At 40.0% G+C, this 20,894-nt stretch overlaps 1 protein-coding gene across 1 annotated transcript; it reads right to left on the bottom strand.

The window, feature by feature from the left end:
• Positions 1-1,266: 1,266 nt before the first annotated feature.
• On the bottom strand, positions 1,267-20,536 carry LOC119369490 (uncharacterized). Its single transcript, XM_089723238.1, has 2 exons — positions 20,236-20,536; positions 1,267-1,637 (listed from the first exon to the last, which is right to left on the bottom strand). The coding sequence occupies exons 1-2, from the start codon at positions 20,534-20,536 to the stop codon at positions 1,267-1,269; spliced, it is 672 nt and encodes a 223-aa protein (XP_089579364.1).
• Between the last annotated feature and the right edge of the window lie 358 nt (positions 20,537-20,894).

The following is a 20,894-nucleotide window of genomic DNA, read 5'->3' as shown; positions in this document are numbered from 1 at the left end:
TAATCAATTAGTTTTCCTATAATAACATTTATGATTGTTCATTAAATGAAAGACTTTCATTAGTATCTTAATGAGTTAAGAGTAAAAAATGACAAAATAATTTTTATTCACTAAATTCTTAATATGCGTGTTTTGTCAAACCATGCAACAAAATGCGAGGGAGAGAGTATTTTCTATATCTCAATTTTGACCAATTTTGCGACTAGGGTGCAATTATAACATAAATTTAAAATTGGAGTGTTCGGGGGATGAAGTTTATTTTGGGATGCAATTATAACAACTCGTATTATTTAGGGTATTCGGAATGGTTTAGCGCACAATTTTTTCCTTTTGTCATCAATTCCTTTATGTTTGTTCCTAATTCAAAACAAACATATCACGGGTTCATATTTTTGTAGGAATTTCTTCATGCTTCGTGTAACGGAATGAAATTATAAAAATGACCTCAAAATAAAGGGAATTTTAATTAGTAAAACTTCTCAAAAATTAAAACCAAACCTAAGAATAGTTATTCTATATAAAACCAAACCAGAATTTAGTTTTGAAATCCAGAATCTTTAAAATTCTTGTAATTAATTTGAAAGAATAAACAAAGGAAAGGAGAAAAAGAAATGGAAGAGGGAGATGAAGAGGTATTGAAAGGAATAGATCCATTGTTTCCAGAAGACATAACGGTTGCTGCTAGGAAATAAATCGTTGAGACAAGCCAATTCGACAAGTGGGGTGCTTCCATAACGTGTTCGTCTTGTGGCGAAGCTTGGGCAACGCTGGAGCAAATCCAAGGATATATCTGGTGTTTGTATAGCATTATCAAAATTAGAATTACAAGAGTTAAATCAAGTTTTAAAAGTAAAATTAATTATTATTTTGTCATTGAAAATTTTTTATTATATACTTGAAAGAAAATTAATCAAGATTAATCCATTGTTTGGAATGAATGAATTCCATAAAATGGCATGGAATTTATTTATAAATTCAAATTTTTATATTTGGTCTTGAAAAAAAAATGAAAAATTAAATTTTATGAATTCAATTCTATATATTTGAATATAACTAAATGAAATTCTACTAAAAAAATTAATTTTAGGAAATAAAACTAAATTCATTTTCAATTTTAAATTTACTACAAGCTTGAAAAGTTTCGTTTACAAATAAATTCATTTATAAATGAATTTCACATTTTCAATTCATTTATGAGCTCAATAATAATCTACCCTAAAACAAATTACTGATTATGCAAGAGTTGAAAATGACAATCACTCTTAATTACTTACCAAACATTTCGCTAAAAATTGAAGCATGAAGAAGCAAAGATCCAAAGGCTCCATTATCTTCAAGCAGTATTTCAAAAGGAGTGAGAGAGTATAAATACCGAGTTGTTTCCTTATGGCCATTATTACATGCTACTATTACTGGAAGATCACTGTCTGCAGCAATAGTAACCAGCTTCATCGTCTTTCTCACCAGGCATTCGGCAATTCTTGTTGCTCCAATAACAGCAGCAAAAATAAGAGCTGTCTCATTATTTTCATCAACTGCCTGTAACTCTTCTACTGACATTAACTCCACCAAAAACTCCACAATCTTTATGTTCCCAGCCTTTTGTTGGGATTCTAACTGATCCCGAGTGGGGCCCGCTGAAAAATACCGGTGGTAAAAGTAAAATAAAATTACTATTACCACATATACTTCCAATAATTTCATATTGGATATTGACGATCGAATCCACCAGAAATAATAACCATGGTAAAAATAAATAAATAAATAATTACCGTAAATGCCAGATGAAAATAAGAACATTGAGATTTACGTGGTTTACCCTTCAACTGTTATGGGCTACGTCCACGGGACAAAAACTCCGAATAATTCTTTTACTAAAAATAGTAGGTACAAAAGAGATTACAAAAATAGTGGCATTCTAAGTGTTTAACAAAAACACCCCAAAAATTATAATCCTCACTATTTTCTCTCTTTTCCAATTTTAGGAACCCTTTCCTAAAATTTTCTACACCTAACTATGGATATTGCTTCTATGTTTTTGTACGCCTTAATGAAGGAAAACCTTCTCCTTTTTATAGGAGAAGGGGACGCGATGGACACGTTAATCACGCGTCCACTTTTCCCTTTTTTTCTTTCTTTCTTTGGCACCGTCCATTGAATAACAAAATAAACGTGCCTATAATTTTTTTTTCTTCATTCAAACGTGTGTGGGTCCCACACGTTTGAATCTCTTCTTTTTTTTTTCTTTTCAAATGTGTGTGGGTCCCACATGTTGGAGGGACCCCACAACAATTCTCCCCCTCCCGACTACATGGTGGGACTCTCCATCCCTGCTGCTTTGACACATAGCTCGAACTTCTCCTTTGGAACGACCTTTGTCAATATATTCGTAGCATTTCTGTCTGTGTGGATTTTCTGCAACTGAAACTGCTTCTCTTCAATGGCAAGTCTAAGCCAATGATATCTTACATCAATGTGCTTCGTTCGTGCATGATACATAGTATTTTTGCTCAAGTCTAACGCACTTTGACTATCACAATAAACTATATATTCTTCCTGTTGCACACCCAATTCTTAAAAGAATCGCTTTAACATTTCCTTTCCTGCTTCCATTGCTGCAACGTACTCTGCTTCAGCCGTTGATAACGAAACACATTTTTGTAATCTTGACTGTCATGAAATAGCTCCCCCTGAGAATGTAAATAGGTAACCTGATGTAGATTTTCTTTCATCAAGATCACTGGCCATATCTGCGTTTGTGTAACCAACAAGTGCAGCCTTTTCACCTCCAAAAGTTAAACATAACTTTGAAGTTCCTCTCAGGTATCTGAAGATCCACTTCACTACTTCCCAATGTGTCTTCTGGGGATTTGATAGAAATCGGCTCACAACGCCAATTGCATGAGCGATATCTGGTCTCGTACACACCATTGCATACATCAAACTTCCGACCGCTGAAGAATATGGAACATTTGACATATCTCCTTTTTCTTTCTCTATTGATGGGTAGGATTTCTTACTCAACTTGAAGTGAGCGGCAAGCGAAGTGCTAACTGGTTTAGCATTCTTCATAGTGAACCTCTCTAGAACTCGTTCAATATATTTTTCCTGTGATAACCATAACCTGCAGGACTTTCTGTCTCGAATAATCTCCATTCCGAGAATGCGCCTTGCTGATCCCAAATCCTTCATGTCAAATGCTTTTGACAAATCACTCTTTAACTTGCTAATCATATGTGCATCTGGTCCAACGATTAGCATATCATCAACATATAAGAGAAGGATGATAAATTTACCATCAAGGAATTTCTGAACATATACACAAGGATCTGCATCTGTCCTTTTGTATCCTTGAATCACCATGAAAGAATCAAACTTTTTATACCATTGTCACGGCGCTTGTTTCAACCCGTACAAGCTCTTCTTCAAGCGACGAACCATGTCCTCTTTTCCTTTGACCTTGAAACCTTCTAGTTATTCTATATAGATTTCTTCTTCTAGATCCCCATGCAAGTGTGAATACTCAAATTTTGACCTTGCTACAGTAACTTTGACTTTTCTACAGTGTCAATGCCGGACTGCAAACAGTCGGCCGGACCGAAGGCCATTTTGGACATTTACTGGAAGTATGCCAATATGGTACTTAAAACGTCCGGAATATCGCGAGGATCACGGAACAGGTCCCGGAATATTTTTTGGAGGTCCGGAACCCCCAAAAAGGTCCCCGGAGCGAGGCACGGTGTCCACACCGGCCACAGCGGCGCCGGCCGCCGGGCACGGCGGCGCCTGCCGCCGGCCACGGCTGAGCCGGCAGCCGGCCACGGCGGCAGCAGCCGCCCAGCCTGGGCGGCACCTGCCGCCCCACTTCCTGGGCAAGGCCTGCCGCCCAGCGCGGGCGACGGCTGCCGCCCAGCGCGGGCGAGGCCTGCCGCCCAGCGCGCGCGGGGCCTGTCGCCCCGCGCGGGTGGGGCCTGCCGCCCAGCGCGCGCTGGCGAGGCCTGTCGCCCCGCGCAGGCGGGGCCTGGCCCCCCCACCCCCTCGGCGACACCTGCCGCCCAGACCAGGCGGGGCCCTGCCGCGCCACCGACTGGGCGGCAGCTGCCGCGCTCCCAGGCGGCACCCCCCGCCCAGCATGGGCGGGGCCTGTCGCCCACCGACAGGGCGGCAGCTGCCGCCCTCCCGGGCGGCACCTGCCGCCGAGCCATGCGGCACCTGCCGCCCTCCCAAGCGGCACCTGCCGCCCGGGACCTGAAAATGGCCTATAAATAGACCATTTTCAGCCTATTTCTGGGGCGCCTTGTCTGTTTTGATAGACGAATCCTTCTCCCTCTCACGCTCCTTGCGTTTTCTTTACCGCTTTTTGCATTTAATTTAATTTTTATTGCATTTTTATTGTGATATTTGGACATTAAAATTAAACAAATTAAAATTAATTAATATTTCCTAAGCGAGGAGCTTAATCTGGAATTAAGAAGCGGTCATCGATTAAATCAGGTATGTAAACAAAACCCTGCCTATTTAATTTTAGCACTTCATGCATATTTCTCTTCTACTCTTAATAATTCTACAATTGCATAAATGCATCCACGTCATTATTTTTTTTTGGTAAATAAACTGCCTTAATTAATTTGATTAAGCTTAAATGTCCGGTTAATCAATAATCGTGGTATTAAAGCCTTAAATCCGACAATATTGGCTAAAAGAGCCTAGTTAATTAATAGCTACGGTTCAATTGCCTTATTTCGAATAAATCTGGCTTAAGTCCAATTAATCAATAATTGTGGCTAAAAGCCTTAATCAATCACGTTTCGACAATAAATTGTGATTAAGCTCGAACGCCCGATTAATTGATAATCGTGGCATTAAAGCCTAAATCGCACATTTTGGCAAACTAATTGCCTAAAACAACACATTTTGGCCAAAGGCTTTAAAATAAACCACTTTAGCGACAAATCGCTTAAATTAATCAATCTTTTGGCCAAAGGCCTTAAAATCAACCATTTTGGCGAAAATCGCCTAAAATCAACATTTTTGGCAACTATTGCCTAAATCAAATCATTTTGGCTAAAAGCCATTAAAATCAACATTTTTGGCAAAATGCCTAAACAAAATGCACAAAGCATACACACACTCATGCACAAAGCATACACACAAAATGCACAAAGCATACACACACTCATGCACAAAGCATACATACACTCATGCACAAAGCATACACACTCATGCACAAAGCATATACACACTCATGCACAAAGCATACACACTCATGCATTAAGCATACACCTTCAAAGCCCTTTTAAAAAGGCCTATCGAACTACGTTGACTTTGATCTTCCATTCAAACGGAAGTACGTAGGCACGTTCGGGATTTAACCCCGAGCGGTAAGTCGAAATCACTCAAACATTTCATTAATCCATCATTCACCTTGCAAAGCATTCATCCATCGGTTAGTTCGTCAGCATGACATAGTCTCGGGATCCACCTCGGGTTCGTAGATTGTGCCTTAATCATTGGGATAATTAATCTAGTAACTAGGTTAATTAAAAATGGAGTCACTTAGGGTTTTTTCCTAGTTTACCCTAAAATAATTAAACAAGGTGGCGACTCACACACATCACGTGCATTTCTTCCTTAGTCGTATGCATTCGTATGCATTGATATTTGGGGAGGGGTTCATAGTTTGGTGACTTCACTGGGGAATTATGTAATCATTTTGCATAAAGCGGACTACGATTGTTGTGTAAACTAACCCGCCCTTCTTTAGGGTATTATTTTACAATGCTTTGTTTTGCAGGGTATCCTAGCACGAATCAAGTGTTCTTTCTTTAAGAATACTTGATGAGGAAATTTGAACTTAATTGAAAAATTTAATTAAGACATTAATACTTGTTGATTTATTTGCACGATTGAGAATCTTTTTCTCCATTGCATAAAAAATGAACTTCAAATGAATTTCTTCTCTTCTGTTCAAACTTCTGAGTCTGGATAGCAAGTAGCGCTGATCGGCAGGTCTCTTTGATTATGTCGACGGACAGCCAAAGCGTCCTCCCTGTTACCGCAAACCATCTCTAATCCTTTTGGAGGTGACCCATGAGTATGCGTACCGTTGGACCCACGCGAAACTCTTTGTTTCACATGTGGTTAGGTATATCCTTACTCAAGGTTCAAGGGTCCCTTAATAAGCCAATTCTCTATTTGTGTCATAGCCTATAGAACCTATCCTTTAGGACTGTATGCACCCGATGATGCTGAATCATTCCATTAAAAATGAATTATGTTGTGATGCTGTGCGCATTCACGCATTCATCCCATACTTCACGCAAAAAAAAAAAAAAAAAAAAAAAATTTTCCATTTCAAAGTTGGAAAATCACATTTTGGTCCCTGAGACCTGAAAATTCACATTTTTGGTCCCTAAGACCTGAAAACTTACATTTTGGTCCCTAAGACCTGGAAAATCACATTTTGGTCCTAAAATTTCCGATTTGGTCACAAAGGCCCAAAAATTCCCAATTTGGCCCATAAGGCCCAAAAATTCACAATTTGGCCACTAAGGCCCAAAAAACTCACATGTTGGCCTCAAAGGCCCAAAAATTCACATTTTGGCCCCTAAGGCCCAAAAAAAATTCTTTGAGAACCTGGGGCCTTTCGAAAAGTCGAGGTGTCCAACCCTAAGCACTCTACCTTACATATCACACCCCATTGGGTCCTATCCTAGGTGTCCTAGCCTACCAACACTACCCTACATTGTTTGGTCATACCAACCCACATCACAAGGGTCAAGCCCAAATACCTTACCCTTACACTACCCTATCTCGCATCCCCTATGAAAACACCTTATATAGGATAGTCTAATCATTTTTGACTATGTCCTTTCACAGGTACCCCTCCAAAGACCACCTGCACCCGAAACGCCAACTGAGCTCTCACCCACAAGACCAATTTCACCAACCGCACTAATGGCATCACTCACCGACATCCAAAACCTCATTGAACAACTGGAAGCCAGAATGGAGGCTAGAATGAATGAGGCATTGGCTGCCCAAAGAATTGCCCTATTAGCTGAACTAGGCGGTAGTAATGGAAATGGGGCTCCAGTTGGGGGAAATGGTAATGCTGCCTCCAATCAAGGACCTGGTGCTACATCTGCATCCTCAAACCCTATCCCTAACTTGGAAGACATGCCCTCCAAAACTGCTTCTGAGTTGGAAGCTCAGAAAATGAGAGAAAAACTGGAATTGTTAGAAAGATCTGTTACTGCCCTTAAAACACACAAAGAAGTGGTGGACATGGACTCCTTGTCCTTGTTCCCCAAAGCAAGATTACCTACAAAATTCAAGATGCCCAACATGGATAAGTTTGACGGAACCACTTGTCCCAAAACGCACCTGAAAATGTATGTGGGTGCCCTCAACCCGTTTGGCCTGAACAGCGAGCTCCTTGCTCAGTTGTTTCAGCAATCTTTGACTAGTGCTGCATTAAGATGGTTTGTAAGCTTGGATCGTTCCAAAATGAAGAATTGGGAGGACATATGCAATGCTTTCAACACGCAATACCATTATAATACCGAAGTGGATATTACCCGGAGGGAGCTAGAAACCACTAAACAAAAGAACAATGAGCCCTTCTCCTCATTCCTTTCGAGGTGGAGAGCCAAAGCTGCTCAAATGATCAACTGACCCTCTGAACAGGAACAAGTTGACATAATAATCAAGAATTTACTGCCTGTCTACCAGTCACAGCTTCAAACACAGTACTTGCCTACGTTCCAATCGCTCATTGCGACTGCAACTAAAGTGGAAGACTTAATCCAGTTGGGTCGGCTCAAAGAAGACTCATACAAGAAGCAGAATCATGCTGGGTCTAGTGAGACAAATGAAATAGCCAGTATAATCCCCACGAATCCTTTACGTGTTGGGAATTTGGGAAACAATCAGCCAAGGAGGCAATATACTGATCTCGGCATGGCAATCCTTTTGGTATTCCGAGAAGCAATGAAAGCAAATTTACTGAAGCCCTTAGAAGCAAGGCCATTACCAAACCCCCTGCCCCGGAATTTCAAAGCCAATGAGTACTGTGAGTACCATCAAGGACATGGGCATAAGACCGAATCATGCTGGACTTTGAAAAACCGTCTACAAGACCTGGTTGACAACGGGTCTATCATCCCCAAGAGCAAGCTGAATAACAACCAATCCCTTGCCTAACCATGGGATTAATGCAAAAAAAAAAAATTGCTGAACAAGAATCGTTCGATCCTTTCTTAGAAATGAATGAAGTTTGTGTCTGAGAAGGTTGAGATCAAACCTCCAAAAGAACAAAAGAATTGTTCAAGACCAACAACAACATGTCTGATTGATTGAAGCATCGAGAAGAACAAAGTCACTACAGTCAATCCGATCCTAGTCCATCATAGTCCACCTAGAGTCTATCTTTTAGGGCCTAGTTTCTTTTTTCTTTTCATTTTCATTTCCATTCAAGTTTTCATTCAATTCAAATTTGTAAATCTAAGTGTCTTTTGTACACAAATTTTGTCTTATCAATAAAAAGGGATCAGTTTACGTTCCAATCATGTTTATACTCTCTCTCTATCTTTTCCTGTGAAAGCACAAAAAAAAAATCAAAAAAATAATGAAAAAAAAATGATGATAAAAAAAAAAGATAATAAAAATTGGCAAAGAAAAATGCATTCATCCTTTCATTTGCTTTGCATCAATCAAAGCTGGGGGCATCTTAAGAAGCACCATCAAAAGGGAAGTTTTGAAGGGTAATCATGGAAAGGATCCAGCAAAGGGTACGCAAGACTTCAAACAGTACCGAGACAAAGCCGATTAAAGAGGTTAGGGCCATAATGGTTTCTCCGAAAACCCAAGAATGGAAGATGCTCCGATAGAGAGGTGTCTGAATTTTGAGCTTAAAAGCAACAGAATAAAGAAGTTATGCTGGGAATTGGGTTGGGTCTGCACGAAGTCGCAATGCTATCCATACACTACTCAAGTCATCTCAGAATCAAGTTGCCTCGAAATTCTTTATGGAGAGGCTGCTTCTAAGTAAGCAAAAGGAAAAACGGGACAAAAGGAACCCCTGGTCAAAAGGAAGCAAACAAAGCAAAAAGAAAAAAATGGGTCAAAAGGAACTTCTGCACAAAAGAAAGAAATCAAAGCTACAGGAAATCAAGTTGTCAAGAACGGGTCAACTACAAACTCTCCGACAAATTCAAGCCCATCAAGGGTAGAGGACAAACCATTTCAGCCATAAGGACAAAGACCAAGCGGCTGCTCACATTTTGAAAAAGCAAGTTAAAAGTAGTCATTTCCACAAATTGGATGACAACAAACACCTTGAAAATCAAGCGCCACGCATGGCACAAATACAAGTGTCCTTAATAAACAAGGACCATTTCTCAAAACAAGGAAAAGGAAGAGTCTCCTCAAAATTCCTTATGGAGAGGAGAACCATTGAGGAAATAAGTTTCAAATTCAGACGAAGATAAAGTTCAAGAAAAGGAATCAAATTAACCTCAAGAATTCAAACATGGCGAAGCCACAAAAGCATAAAAGCTTCTTCAACACTCAAGCCACTCAAGTTACCACCACAATGTGGGTATTCAAAACTCTTTGTGATGAATACAAGTCATATTTCAGTCAACCAGTGGTAAAAACGCTACAACAACAAAGCCAGATTCGCCTAGGGTCATCACTATCATGCGAGCTAGAGTCAATAAGTTGATTCAACATCATCAAGCCGGGAAGGAATCCCGTGAAGAAATCAAGTCAGAAATGAACTCTGCATCAACATCAAGTCGGGAAGGGAATCCTGCAAAGACATCAAGTCAGGAAGGAATCCCGCGAAGACATCAAGCCGGGAAGGAATCCTGCGAAGAAATCAAAACAGAAATGAATTCTGCATCAACATCCAGCCGGGAAGGACTCCCGCAACGACATCAAGCCGGGAAGGAATCCTGAAGAAATCAAATCGGAAATGAATTCCACAATCAGCATTAAATCGGAATTGAATTTTGCCCCAACAGCAAGTCATTCCGCACCAAGTCGGAAATAAATTCCGCACCAAGACGGAAAGGAATTTCGCACTAACATCAAGTCGGAGATGAATTCCGCACCAGCCGAGCACGAAGTTCGCATCCCAGAAGGAACTACGAAAGACCTGATTCTCCCCATCCCCCGAAGAGTTCTTGGAGATACGTAGGCAGCCACAAAGGCGCGGTCACAAACATAAGTTTGCATCATAAAAAGCATTTTCTCTTTGCCAATATAAAAAATATATAAAAAATATATATATATATATATATATATATATATATATATATAAAAGCGAAGAAAAAAAAATAAAAGCTGGAGTTGAAAACCCGAAAGGGCGGCTTCAGGCAAGAATTGAGCCCGCTAGGCTGAAAACCCGAAAGGGCGGTCTAGGCAAAAGTTAGGGCAAAGAGCCTGCTAGAGTCGAAAACCCGAAAGGGTGGCTACTAGGTAAAAAAAAAAAAAAAGTGCTTTCATGAATTCTTTTAGAGAGTCCATTTTTGTAGGATGAACACTAAGTTCCTTCGAGTCAAAATTCACTACAAGAAAAATTTGAGTCTATAAATCGAGTCTCTAAAATCAAGTCTCCATCACCAGTGGTCATTCCACAAGGAGTAACAAAAAATTGAGTCATTCTCAAAAGTTCATTTTGAAAGCGTCACTCTTTGAGTCATTCCTCGAAAAAAAAAAAAAAAAAAAAAAAAAGAGGAAAATGTCAATCCCCGGGGTTTCCAAAACAACCCTAAAAATGTCAAACATAATCGTTGAGAGGTAATTCTTTAATACCTCGTCTCCACTCGGACCATCGTTTCTTCGATCCTTTCAGACGAGCGATGTCATCAACATTGTCTGTTTCCTCGAGTCATATAAGTGACTTTGTTCTCTTTGATTCCTCAATCGATTGGACAAGTACAACACCAATGTTTTGAAGTATTCCATGGTCAGCACCATTCTGGGGGCAAGAAGTGATAAGAACCTTCACCATTCTCCCATCACAGAAGTAATCACGGAATTTCTAGTCTTTCATTAAGAAGAAATTCTATTTCAGCTAATAAAGGCATCAAACAGGGGGCGAAATCCTCCAGGTCGGATTCAGGGGCAAGTGTTAACATACACAACCCAGGGTGAAACCCAACTATCGTCGACCTCTTTTTACATAAAACCTAGGGTGAAACCCTAACCAATAGCCAACCATTCTTCATCCAAAACCAAGCCATTTGATCATTTCGACTTTAGGTGGACCCTTGGTTCTCAAAGAAAAAAAAAAACACAAAAATAAAACAAATCTCTTTTCGAGCCCTCTAAGAGGCAAAACATCTTTTCAAGTCCTCTAAGAGGCAAAATTTCTTTTTAACTCCTCAAAGAGGCTAAAACATCTTTAAGTTGCAAATATAATTCCATGCATTTGATCATTTCATAAAAATAATAATAATAATAATAATAAAATAAAAATCACATTCGGCCGCAGAGGCCCAACAATCACAATCAGGCCCCAGAGGCCCGAAGAATCACAATCAGACCACAGAGGCCCGAAAATTCACATTCAGGCCCCAGAGGCCCGAAGAATCACATTCAGGCCAAAGTGGCCCGAAGAATCACATTCAGGTCAAAGTGGCCCGAAAAATCACATTCAGGCCCCAGAGGCCCGAAAAATCACAATCCAGGCCATAGAGGCCCGAAAAATCACATTCAGGCCGCAGAGGCCTGAAAATTCACAATTCGGCCTAAGGCCCGAAATTCAAAACTCGGCCTAGGGTCCAAAAATTCACAACTCAGCCTAAGGCCCCACAATCCCAATTTGGCCCAAGGTCCGAGTTTCGCCTTCAAAATTTGCTCCTTCAGACGGCCACTGGCTCTCATAAATCATTTTTATGATAGCCAGTGGGGGGCAACTGTGAATACTCAAATTTTGACCTTGCTACAGTGTCAATGCCGGACTGCAAACAGTCCGGCCGGACTGCAAACAGTCCGGCCGGACCGAAGGCCATTTTGGACATTTACTGGAAGTATGCCAATATGGTACTTAAAATGTCCGGAATATCGCGAGGATCGCGGAACAGGTCCCGGAATATTTTTTGGAGGTCCAGAACCCCCCAAAAAGGCCCCCGGAGCGAGGCACGGTGTCCACACCGGCCACGGCGGAGCCGGCCGCCGGGCACGGCGGCAGCAGCCGCCCAGCCTGGGCGGCACCTGCCGCCCCACTTCCTGGGCAAGGCCTGCCGCCCAGCGCGGGCGAGGCCTGCCGCCCCGCGCGGGCGAGGCCTGTCGCCCAGCGCGCGCGGGGCCTGCCGCCCAGCGCGCGCGGGGCTTGTCGCCCCGCGCGGGTGGGGCCTGCCGCGCGCATGGCGAGGCCTGCCGCCCAGCGCACGCGGGCGAGGCTTGCCGCCCAGCGCGCGCGGGGCCTGTCGCCCCGCGCGGGTGAGGCGTGCCGCCCAGCGCCCGCAGGGCCTGTCGCCTCGCGCAGGCGGGGCCTGGCCCCCCACCCCCCTCGGCGACACCTGCCGCCCAGACCAGGCGGGGCTTGCCGCCCCACCGACTGGGCGGCAGCTGCCGCGCTCCCAGGCGGCACCCCCCGCCCAGCGTGGGCGGGGCCTGCCGCCCCACCGACAGGGCGGCAGCTGCCGCCCTCCCGGGCGGTACCTGCCGCCGAGCCATGCGGCACCTGCCGGCCAGCCCCTTGGGCGGCAGCTGCCGCCCGGGACCCGAAAATGGCCTATAAATAGACCATTTTCAGCCTATTTCTGGGGCGCCTTGTCTGTTTTGATAGACGAATCCTTCTCCCTCTCACGCTCCTTGCGTTTTCTTTACCGCTTTTTGCATTTAATTTAATTTTTATTGCATTTTTATTGTGATATTTGGACATTAAAATTAAACAAATTAAAATTAATTAATATTTCCTAAGCGAGGAGCTTAATCTGGAATTAAGAAGCGGTCGTCGATTAAATCAGGTATGTAAACAAAACCCTGCCTATTTAATTTTAGCACTTCATGCATATTTCTCTTCTACTCTTAATAATTCTACAATTGCATAAATGCATCCACGTCATTATTTTTTTTTGGTAAATAAACTGCCTTAATTAATTTGATTAAGCTTAAATGCCCGGTTAATCAATAATCGTGGTATTAAAGCCTTAAATACGACAATATTGGCTAAAAGAGCCTAGTTAATTAATAGCTACGGTTCAATTGCCTTATTTCGAATAAATCTGGCTTAAGTCCAATTAATCAATAATTGTGGCTAAAAGCCTTAATCAATCACGTTTCGACAATAAATTGTGATTAAGCTCGAACGCCCGATTAATTGATAATCGTGGCATTAAAGCCTAAATCGCACATTTTGGCAAACTAATTGCCTAAAACAACACATTTTGGCCAAAGGCCTTAAAATCAACCACTTTAGCGACAAATCGCTTAAATTAATCAATCTTTTGGCCAAAGGCCTTAAAATCAACCATTTTGGCGAAAATCGCCTAAAATCAACATTTTTGGCAACAATTGCCTAAATCAAATCATTTTGGCTAAAAGCCATTAAAATCAACATTTTTGGCAAAATGCCTAAACAAAATGCACAAAGCATACACACACTCATGCACAAAGCATACACACAAAATGCACAAAGCATACACACACTCATGCACAAAGCATACACACAAAATGCACAAAGCATACACACTCATGCACAAAGCATATACACACTCATGCACAAAGCATACACACTCATGCATTAAGCATACACCTTCAAAGCCCTTTTAAAAAGGCCTATCGAACTACGTTGACTTTGATCTTCCATTCAAACGGAAGTACGTAGGCACGTTTGGGATTTAACCCCGAGCGGCAAGTCGAAATCACTCAAACATTTCATTAATCCATCATTCACCTTGCAAAGCATTCATCCATCGGTTAGTTCGTCAGCATGACATAGTCTCGGGATCCACCTCGGGTTCGTAGATTGTGCCTTAATCATTGGGATAATTAATCTAGTAACTAGGTTAATTAAAAATGGAGTCACTTAGGGTTTTTTCCTAGTTTACCCTAAAATAATTAAACAAGGTGGCGACTCACACACATCACGTGCATTTCTTCCTTAGTCGTATGCATTCGTATGCATTGATATTTGGGGAGGGGTTCACAGCAAGAATGCGGTCTTTACATCAAGTTGCTCCAACTCAAGATTCAAACTGGCTACTAGACCTAGCACAACACGAATAGAACTCATTTTCACAACTGGTGAAAAAATCTCATCAAAGTCAATACCTTTCTTTTGAGTAAAGCCTTTGATGACCAATCAAGCGTTGTATCTCACTAGGTTACCATCATCTTTCTTCAGTTTGTACACCCATTTGGTCTTGAGTGTTCTCTTCCCTTTTGGAAGTTTCACCAGCTCATATGTGTCATTCTTTTTCAAAGAATTCATCTCCTCTTGCATGGCCTTTGTCCAGCAATCTCTGTCTTTGCAAGATTGCACATCTTGGAAGCTCTCTGGCTCCCCCTCATCAGAAATCAAAATGTAATCAGAACTAGGGTACCTTCTAGATGGTTGGCGTTCTCTAGTTGACCTTCTTAACTGAGGTTCAACTCCTTCTGGTGTAATGGGGTACCCTGCTCAACACCCTCTGCATCACTGTTATCATCTACAATTGTCTCTTGATCCCTTACGACTGGCTCTTCTTCTTCTTCTTCTCATTCTGATTCTGGCATTCCTCCTCCTATGGCATCATTTGTAGGAATGCTTCCTGGTGTAATGTCAATAACACCATCACTTGTGGATTTTTCACAAGTTATATCTACCACGATCTCATTCTCGTGGAATACTACGTCTCGGCTCCGGACAACTTTCTTTTTCACTGGATCCCACAACCTGTAGCCAAACTCTTCGTCTCCATAACCAACAAAAGTGCAAGGAACCGACTTGTCATCCAGCTTTGATCTCTGCTCCTTCGGAACATGCATGAATGCCTTGCAACCAAATACCCTCAGGTGAGAGTATGAAATATTTCTACCTGCCTAGACCTTCTCCGGGATATCAAAATCCAATGGTGCTGAAGGTAGTCGGTTGATTAGGTAGACAGCAGTATTGACAGCTCCTCCCCAAAATGGCTTAGGTAAGTTGGCCATTTTGAGCATGGATCTGACTCTTTCAATAATGGTGAGATTCATCCGTTCAGCAATGCCGTTGTGTTGAGGCGTACCAGGAACTGTCTTTTCATGCCTGATACCGTGTGATTACAATAATCTCTAAACTCCTTAGAGATATATTTACCACCATTATCCGTGCGCAAGCACTTCAATGCCACTCCAGTCTCCCTTTCCACCATTGCATGGAATTGCTGAAGTGCTTGAATACTTGGTCTTTTGTGCGCAACAAATATATCCATGTTTTTCGTGAGAAATCATCAATGAAGGTAAGAAAATGTGGGTCCCGAATATATATGGCACAACCCAAGAGGGGGGGTGAATTGGGTTTTCTAAACTCAGATAAAAATTTTAGAAATTCTAAACAAAAATTAGAATTCTGAGTGCAGCGGAAAACACATAGAACTTTGTGAGAATAGAATATGGATTAGAATATCCTCACAATGTTCTAATTATAAAAGATAGAAAGTCTGTGCGAAGTGTAGCTATTGATTAGAACAACTTCTCACTGACTTATACACTATCAGAACTTCTTTATGAAGGAAAGTTATGGAAATTGGAACTTCCTCATAAAGTTTGAGAAATCAAATAAAGTTATGTGAAAGACAGTTATTAAATTTAGAACTTCTTCACAGAGCCTTAATCAAATATCAGAATGACTTTATGATGGAAAGCTATCAAGGTTAGAACATCCTCATAAAGTTTAGAACATTAATAAGAAACCCAATCAGTGAAATATACTGTGAATAGAACAGCAGTTAGAACATGGTATATTCACTTTATTAGAATACTAGAGTTCTAATGTTCAGAATAGATAAAACTTATTACCGTTTTAGAACATCTGAATTATTAACAATATTAGCGTTTCTAAAAAATAACCAGAAGTGTTATAAAGACAGTTTCAAGCAAACTTCAGAAATAAAAGATCAACACAGAGAATTATAGTGGTTCGGCACTAACTCGCCTACATCCACTCCCCAAGACGCATCTTGACATCCTCAACTATGTTATCTCTTTTAAAGGGTAAGAGACGAACCAACAGTACAAGGCAATAGATCAACACCTAGATCTACCCTTTTGTCCCACTAGATTTTCCAAAGGTTAAACTCAACCCTTTTCTGTTTTTGGCAGAGTACAAAAAACTCGATTCAAGACATTACTATCCCACACATGGAGAAGGTCACTTGATAACCTCTATCACAATAGCTTCTAACCTAAGCTATTACACACAAAGTTTAACAAATAAAGAGCCTGTCTACTATAGATTACAGAATCTAAATAGACAGAAAGAAACGCACATATAAGCACAAGAAAAACAGTTTATCAGATTAGAAGATTGATTAGAACACAGAACTGTTTTTCAAATGTAATTGTAAGAATTCTTTTCACTTTAAAGATGAAGACGTTAAGTGTAGAGATGAAAAGAAAATGAGGGTAGAGAGTAAGTTTTAAGAGATAAAGATTTGATCAATGAGAGAATGCTCTTAAAACTCTTACTTTACCAAATGTTTAAGGCGTGAACGTTCCTTTATATAGGAAGCAAAGAAGCTGTCGCCTTTTGGAAAGAGATTGAAATCAGAATATCTTCTTTCCTTATTTAGAAGATATGAAAATCTTTGTTACCAAAAGTTTATTTTATCCTTTTTGGTAAGAGAATAAAACACGATTTTGCTTTCCTTTAAACAAGAGATTTTCGGCAGCAATATTTGGAAAGATATTTTTGCGGAAGAATGTTCTTACTAAAAACGAAAAATATTCTCCTTCGTTTTTAAGGTAAGAAAATAAATTTAAGTATTTTAGATCTTTGAAAAGATGTTTTCAAAAAGAGTATGATTGTATTACCAAAAACATTTCGAGAAGAAATCTCTTAAGTTTTAGGAAAATAAACCTTTTCGATTTAACGGAATATTTTTGAAAATAAATTATTTGAAGAAAACTAATTTTCCAAAAAATATTTTTGAGAGAGAAATGGATTTTTATGCTCATATATGGATTTTCTCTCTATCCTACAAAATATCCTAAATACCTAGCTTACTAGGATCTTCGAAATCTTCACACTCAATGTAGGACTTGCCTTGTATAAAATAAAATTAGCACACATAACATAATTTAAATTTATTTATTTTGTATTAATCATCAAAATCCGAGATTTGACCCTTGAGCCAACAGAAAATACCTACTTCCTCTAATTGATTCTACCTCCATGGGACCACATACGTCAGAGTGTACCAACTCCAACTTGTTGTCTCTCCTTCTAGAGCTTTTCAAAAATGAGACCCGATGTTGCTTCCCAAATAAACAATGATCACAAGGGTTTATTTTACCTTTGGCTAATGGTATGAGGGACTTCTTAGCCAACATATTCAACCCTTTCTCACTAATGTGCGCCAGCCGCCTATGCCACAAATTTGGTGAAGCATCATCTGCAACTGTATTCAGTTTACCCGAACATATTATTGCGTCCGTCTTATACAGCGAGCAACATAATTTTCCTCTCGCCACCACCAAAGACCCTTTGGTGAGTTTCCAATTACCGCCACCTGTATGATGGTGATAGCCTTCCTTATTCAGTACACTCACAGACAGCAGGTTCAACCGAAGATCGGGAATATGTCGCACATTTTTTAAGTGTTAATGTGCATCTGACACTTGTCTTTATGTAGATATCACCGATTCCCACCACTTGCGAGACACTATTATTTTCCATTTTAATAGTGCCAAAATCTCCTGCTTTATAAGTGGAAAAGTATTCCCTATTTGGAACACACTGGTATGAAGCACCAGAGTTTACTATCCACTCAGTATCTGCATTTCCAACATGACAGCAATCTGCATCATGAGTGACTAAAGTCACCTCACTATCTTCTCCTGAGACTGTAGCAGATGTATTTCTGTCATTCTCTTGTCTTCGGTTTGCATGCTCCTGTTTGAGTAAATGGCAATTTCTTTTGAGATGATCCTTCTTACCGCAATAGTAACATTTTCTCATCTCTCTAGACTTGGATCTACCACCTGACTTTACATGCCTTGGACCTCTACTCTTACTCCGGCCCCTATTCTCTGTGACAAGGGCTTGAGAACTGGTACTAACAACATCTATTCTTCTTAGTTCTTCATTAAGTAGTCTATTCTTTACCATAGACATTGTTACCACACCATTTGGAGCTAAGTTACTCAATGATACCATAAGAGTATCCTAGTTATCCGGTAGAGATCCCAACAGTAGGCATGCTTGCATCTCATCTTCTAAGGACATACCGCTAACTGCTAACTCAGTTACTTCAAAATCGTTCAGGTGTTGTGTAATTGATCGTCCCTCTGACAGCTTCAAGTTCATGACTTTACGCATCATGAAGACTTTTCCTTGAGCATTTGTAGCCTCGTACATATTTTCTAATTTCTTCCAGAGAACTTGAATTTCTTCCGGCTTTGCACTGTCACCTTCAATTGGATCGTACAGATCTTTACAATTGAGGTAGTCCTCCATTCTAGATTTCCACATTGAATAATTCAAATCCGTCAATTTGATCATTGCCCGGTCGTTAGCCATGTTGAATTCTGAATCTGACAAAATTTTACTATTCAGGAAATTTACTATTCATGTGAATAGTAACTTTGACAGAATTTACCAACCAAAGGCTCTGATACCAGTTGTTGGGATTCTAACTGATCACGAGTGGGGCTCGCGGAAAAATACCGGTGGTAAAAGTAAAATAAAATTACTATTACCACATATACTTCCAATAATTTCGTATTGGATATTGACAATCGAATCCACCAGAAATAATAACCACGGTAAAAATAAATAAATAAATAATTACCGTAAATGCCAGATGAAAATAAGAACACCGAGATTTACGTGGTTCACCCTTCAACTGTTATGGGCTACGTCCACGGGACAAAAACTCTGAATAATTCTCCTACTAAAAATAGTAGGTACAAAAGAGATTACAAAAATAGTGGCACTCTAAGTGTTTAACAAAAACACCCCAAAAATTATAATCCTCAATATTTTCTCTCTTTCCTAATTTTAGGAACCCTTTCCTAAAATTTTCTACACCTAACTATGTATATTGCTTCTATGTTTTTGTATGCCTTAATGAAGGAAAACCTTCTCATTTTTATAGGAGAAGGGGACGCGATGGACACGTTAATCACGCGTCCACTTTTCCCTTTTTTTCTTTCTTTCTTTGGCACCGTCCATTGAATAACAAAATAAACGTGCCTATAATCTTTTTTTCTTCATTCAAACGTGTGTGGGTCCCACACGTTTGATTCTCTTCTTTTTTATTCTTTTCAAATGTGTGTGGGTCCCACATGTTGGAGGGACCCCACAACACCTTTGTCGCAAGATGAAGCGCTGTTTCACCAAAACCTGAAACCTTTCTGTGTACTGTGTCTGAGTGAAGCTGAAGGAAGGTTTTCACGGAATTCAAGTCTCCTTTCTCTATAGCCTTCCGTAAAGGATGAAATTGAACGTAGGCATCGACCTCTGTTGCTGTCATTTTTTCTCAACTCATTAGTTGAGATGAGAAATGCCAAAGGAAGAAGAAATGTAAAGTACAGGTATAATATCTTTGTTTCACAAAATAAAATTTTCAGCCTGAGAATTTGAGTTTTCTATTAGATAAATATTTCGGTGATTAGGGAATTGTTGGAGTGGGATTGACTTGGGTAGACCGGTCTCTGATTCCATCTATGAACTAAATTAATGAAAAATAATTTTTTATTGAAACGATAGTATTTCTAATCATTCAGTAGAGAAAAAAAAATGATTTTGCATGATGATTACGACTACGACGAAAACAAGTTAGAAATTAAAACTGTGTTTTCTCAAGAACATTGTAAAATGATGTTTTTTGCAAAAAGAAATTTTCACCATAATATTAAAGAGACTCGTAGTGGCACCTGCGAGGGGCCAAAAGCCTTATCTATTACTAAGCCCCGAGGCAGATTAGTTGGTCCTTGGTAATAAGGTCCGGATACCGTTAATTTCATTAAAAAAATAAAAAAATAAATAAAAAAAGAGACTCGTAGTCTTTAGACGTAGAAGAAGGAATGCATTACCTGGAGGTTTCACAGCTGGCTTTACCTCATTCATTATAGCCAAAGTTTCCCAGCAAGACTTAGCAGAATCAATCTCTCTGATTGGAGAAAATACCTCCAACGGACATGAAACATGAATTGCGTGTAAAGCTACAACATTTTTCCTTGTCCAAGCCTTCAATTCAGCTTCATCCTCTTCCAGTTTCTCATTTGCTTTAATAACATCCCATAGATCATTAGCCAACAAATAGTTCTTCATCCAAATTCTCCAGTCTGCGTAATTTTTTCCATCTAGATCTTGAAGGACAATCTTTATTGCCATGTTTATCCTCTTGATCTTAGGATGTATGTTCAAACTGTCAATTGTAAAAAAGACAACCTTGTAAATCAAAAACTTTGGAAGATCAAATAATTGTTGAACCACTGAAAGTTAGTTCTAAATAAACCCATAGCAAAACAACAACAACAATCAACAAATTGAATTGAGAGTGAAGTTATTGCTTTTCCTTATTCACTTTCTAAGGTTTCATTTGAGTTTGAGTTTAATGCCTTAGGATAAATGCAAGCTGGAAATAACAACATTTGCCTAAACTTCTCTTTATGTTGTCTTGAAAAAGAATAACGTAAACAACAAACAAGCTCAAAAGTTTTTTGAAAGTTTGGACATTATTATGAAACTC

This window comes from Jatropha curcas, chromosome 6 (assembly GCF_041381405.1).
Source record: "Jatropha curcas cultivar XTBG-Jc1 chromosome 6, XTBG_Jcur_1.0, whole genome shotgun sequence".
NCBI classification, from domain to species: domain Eukaryota; kingdom Viridiplantae; phylum Streptophyta; class Magnoliopsida; order Malpighiales; family Euphorbiaceae; genus Jatropha; species Jatropha curcas.
The sequence above is the reverse complement of the archived record's forward strand: the minus strand, read 5'-3'. Positions and strand labels throughout refer to the sequence as shown.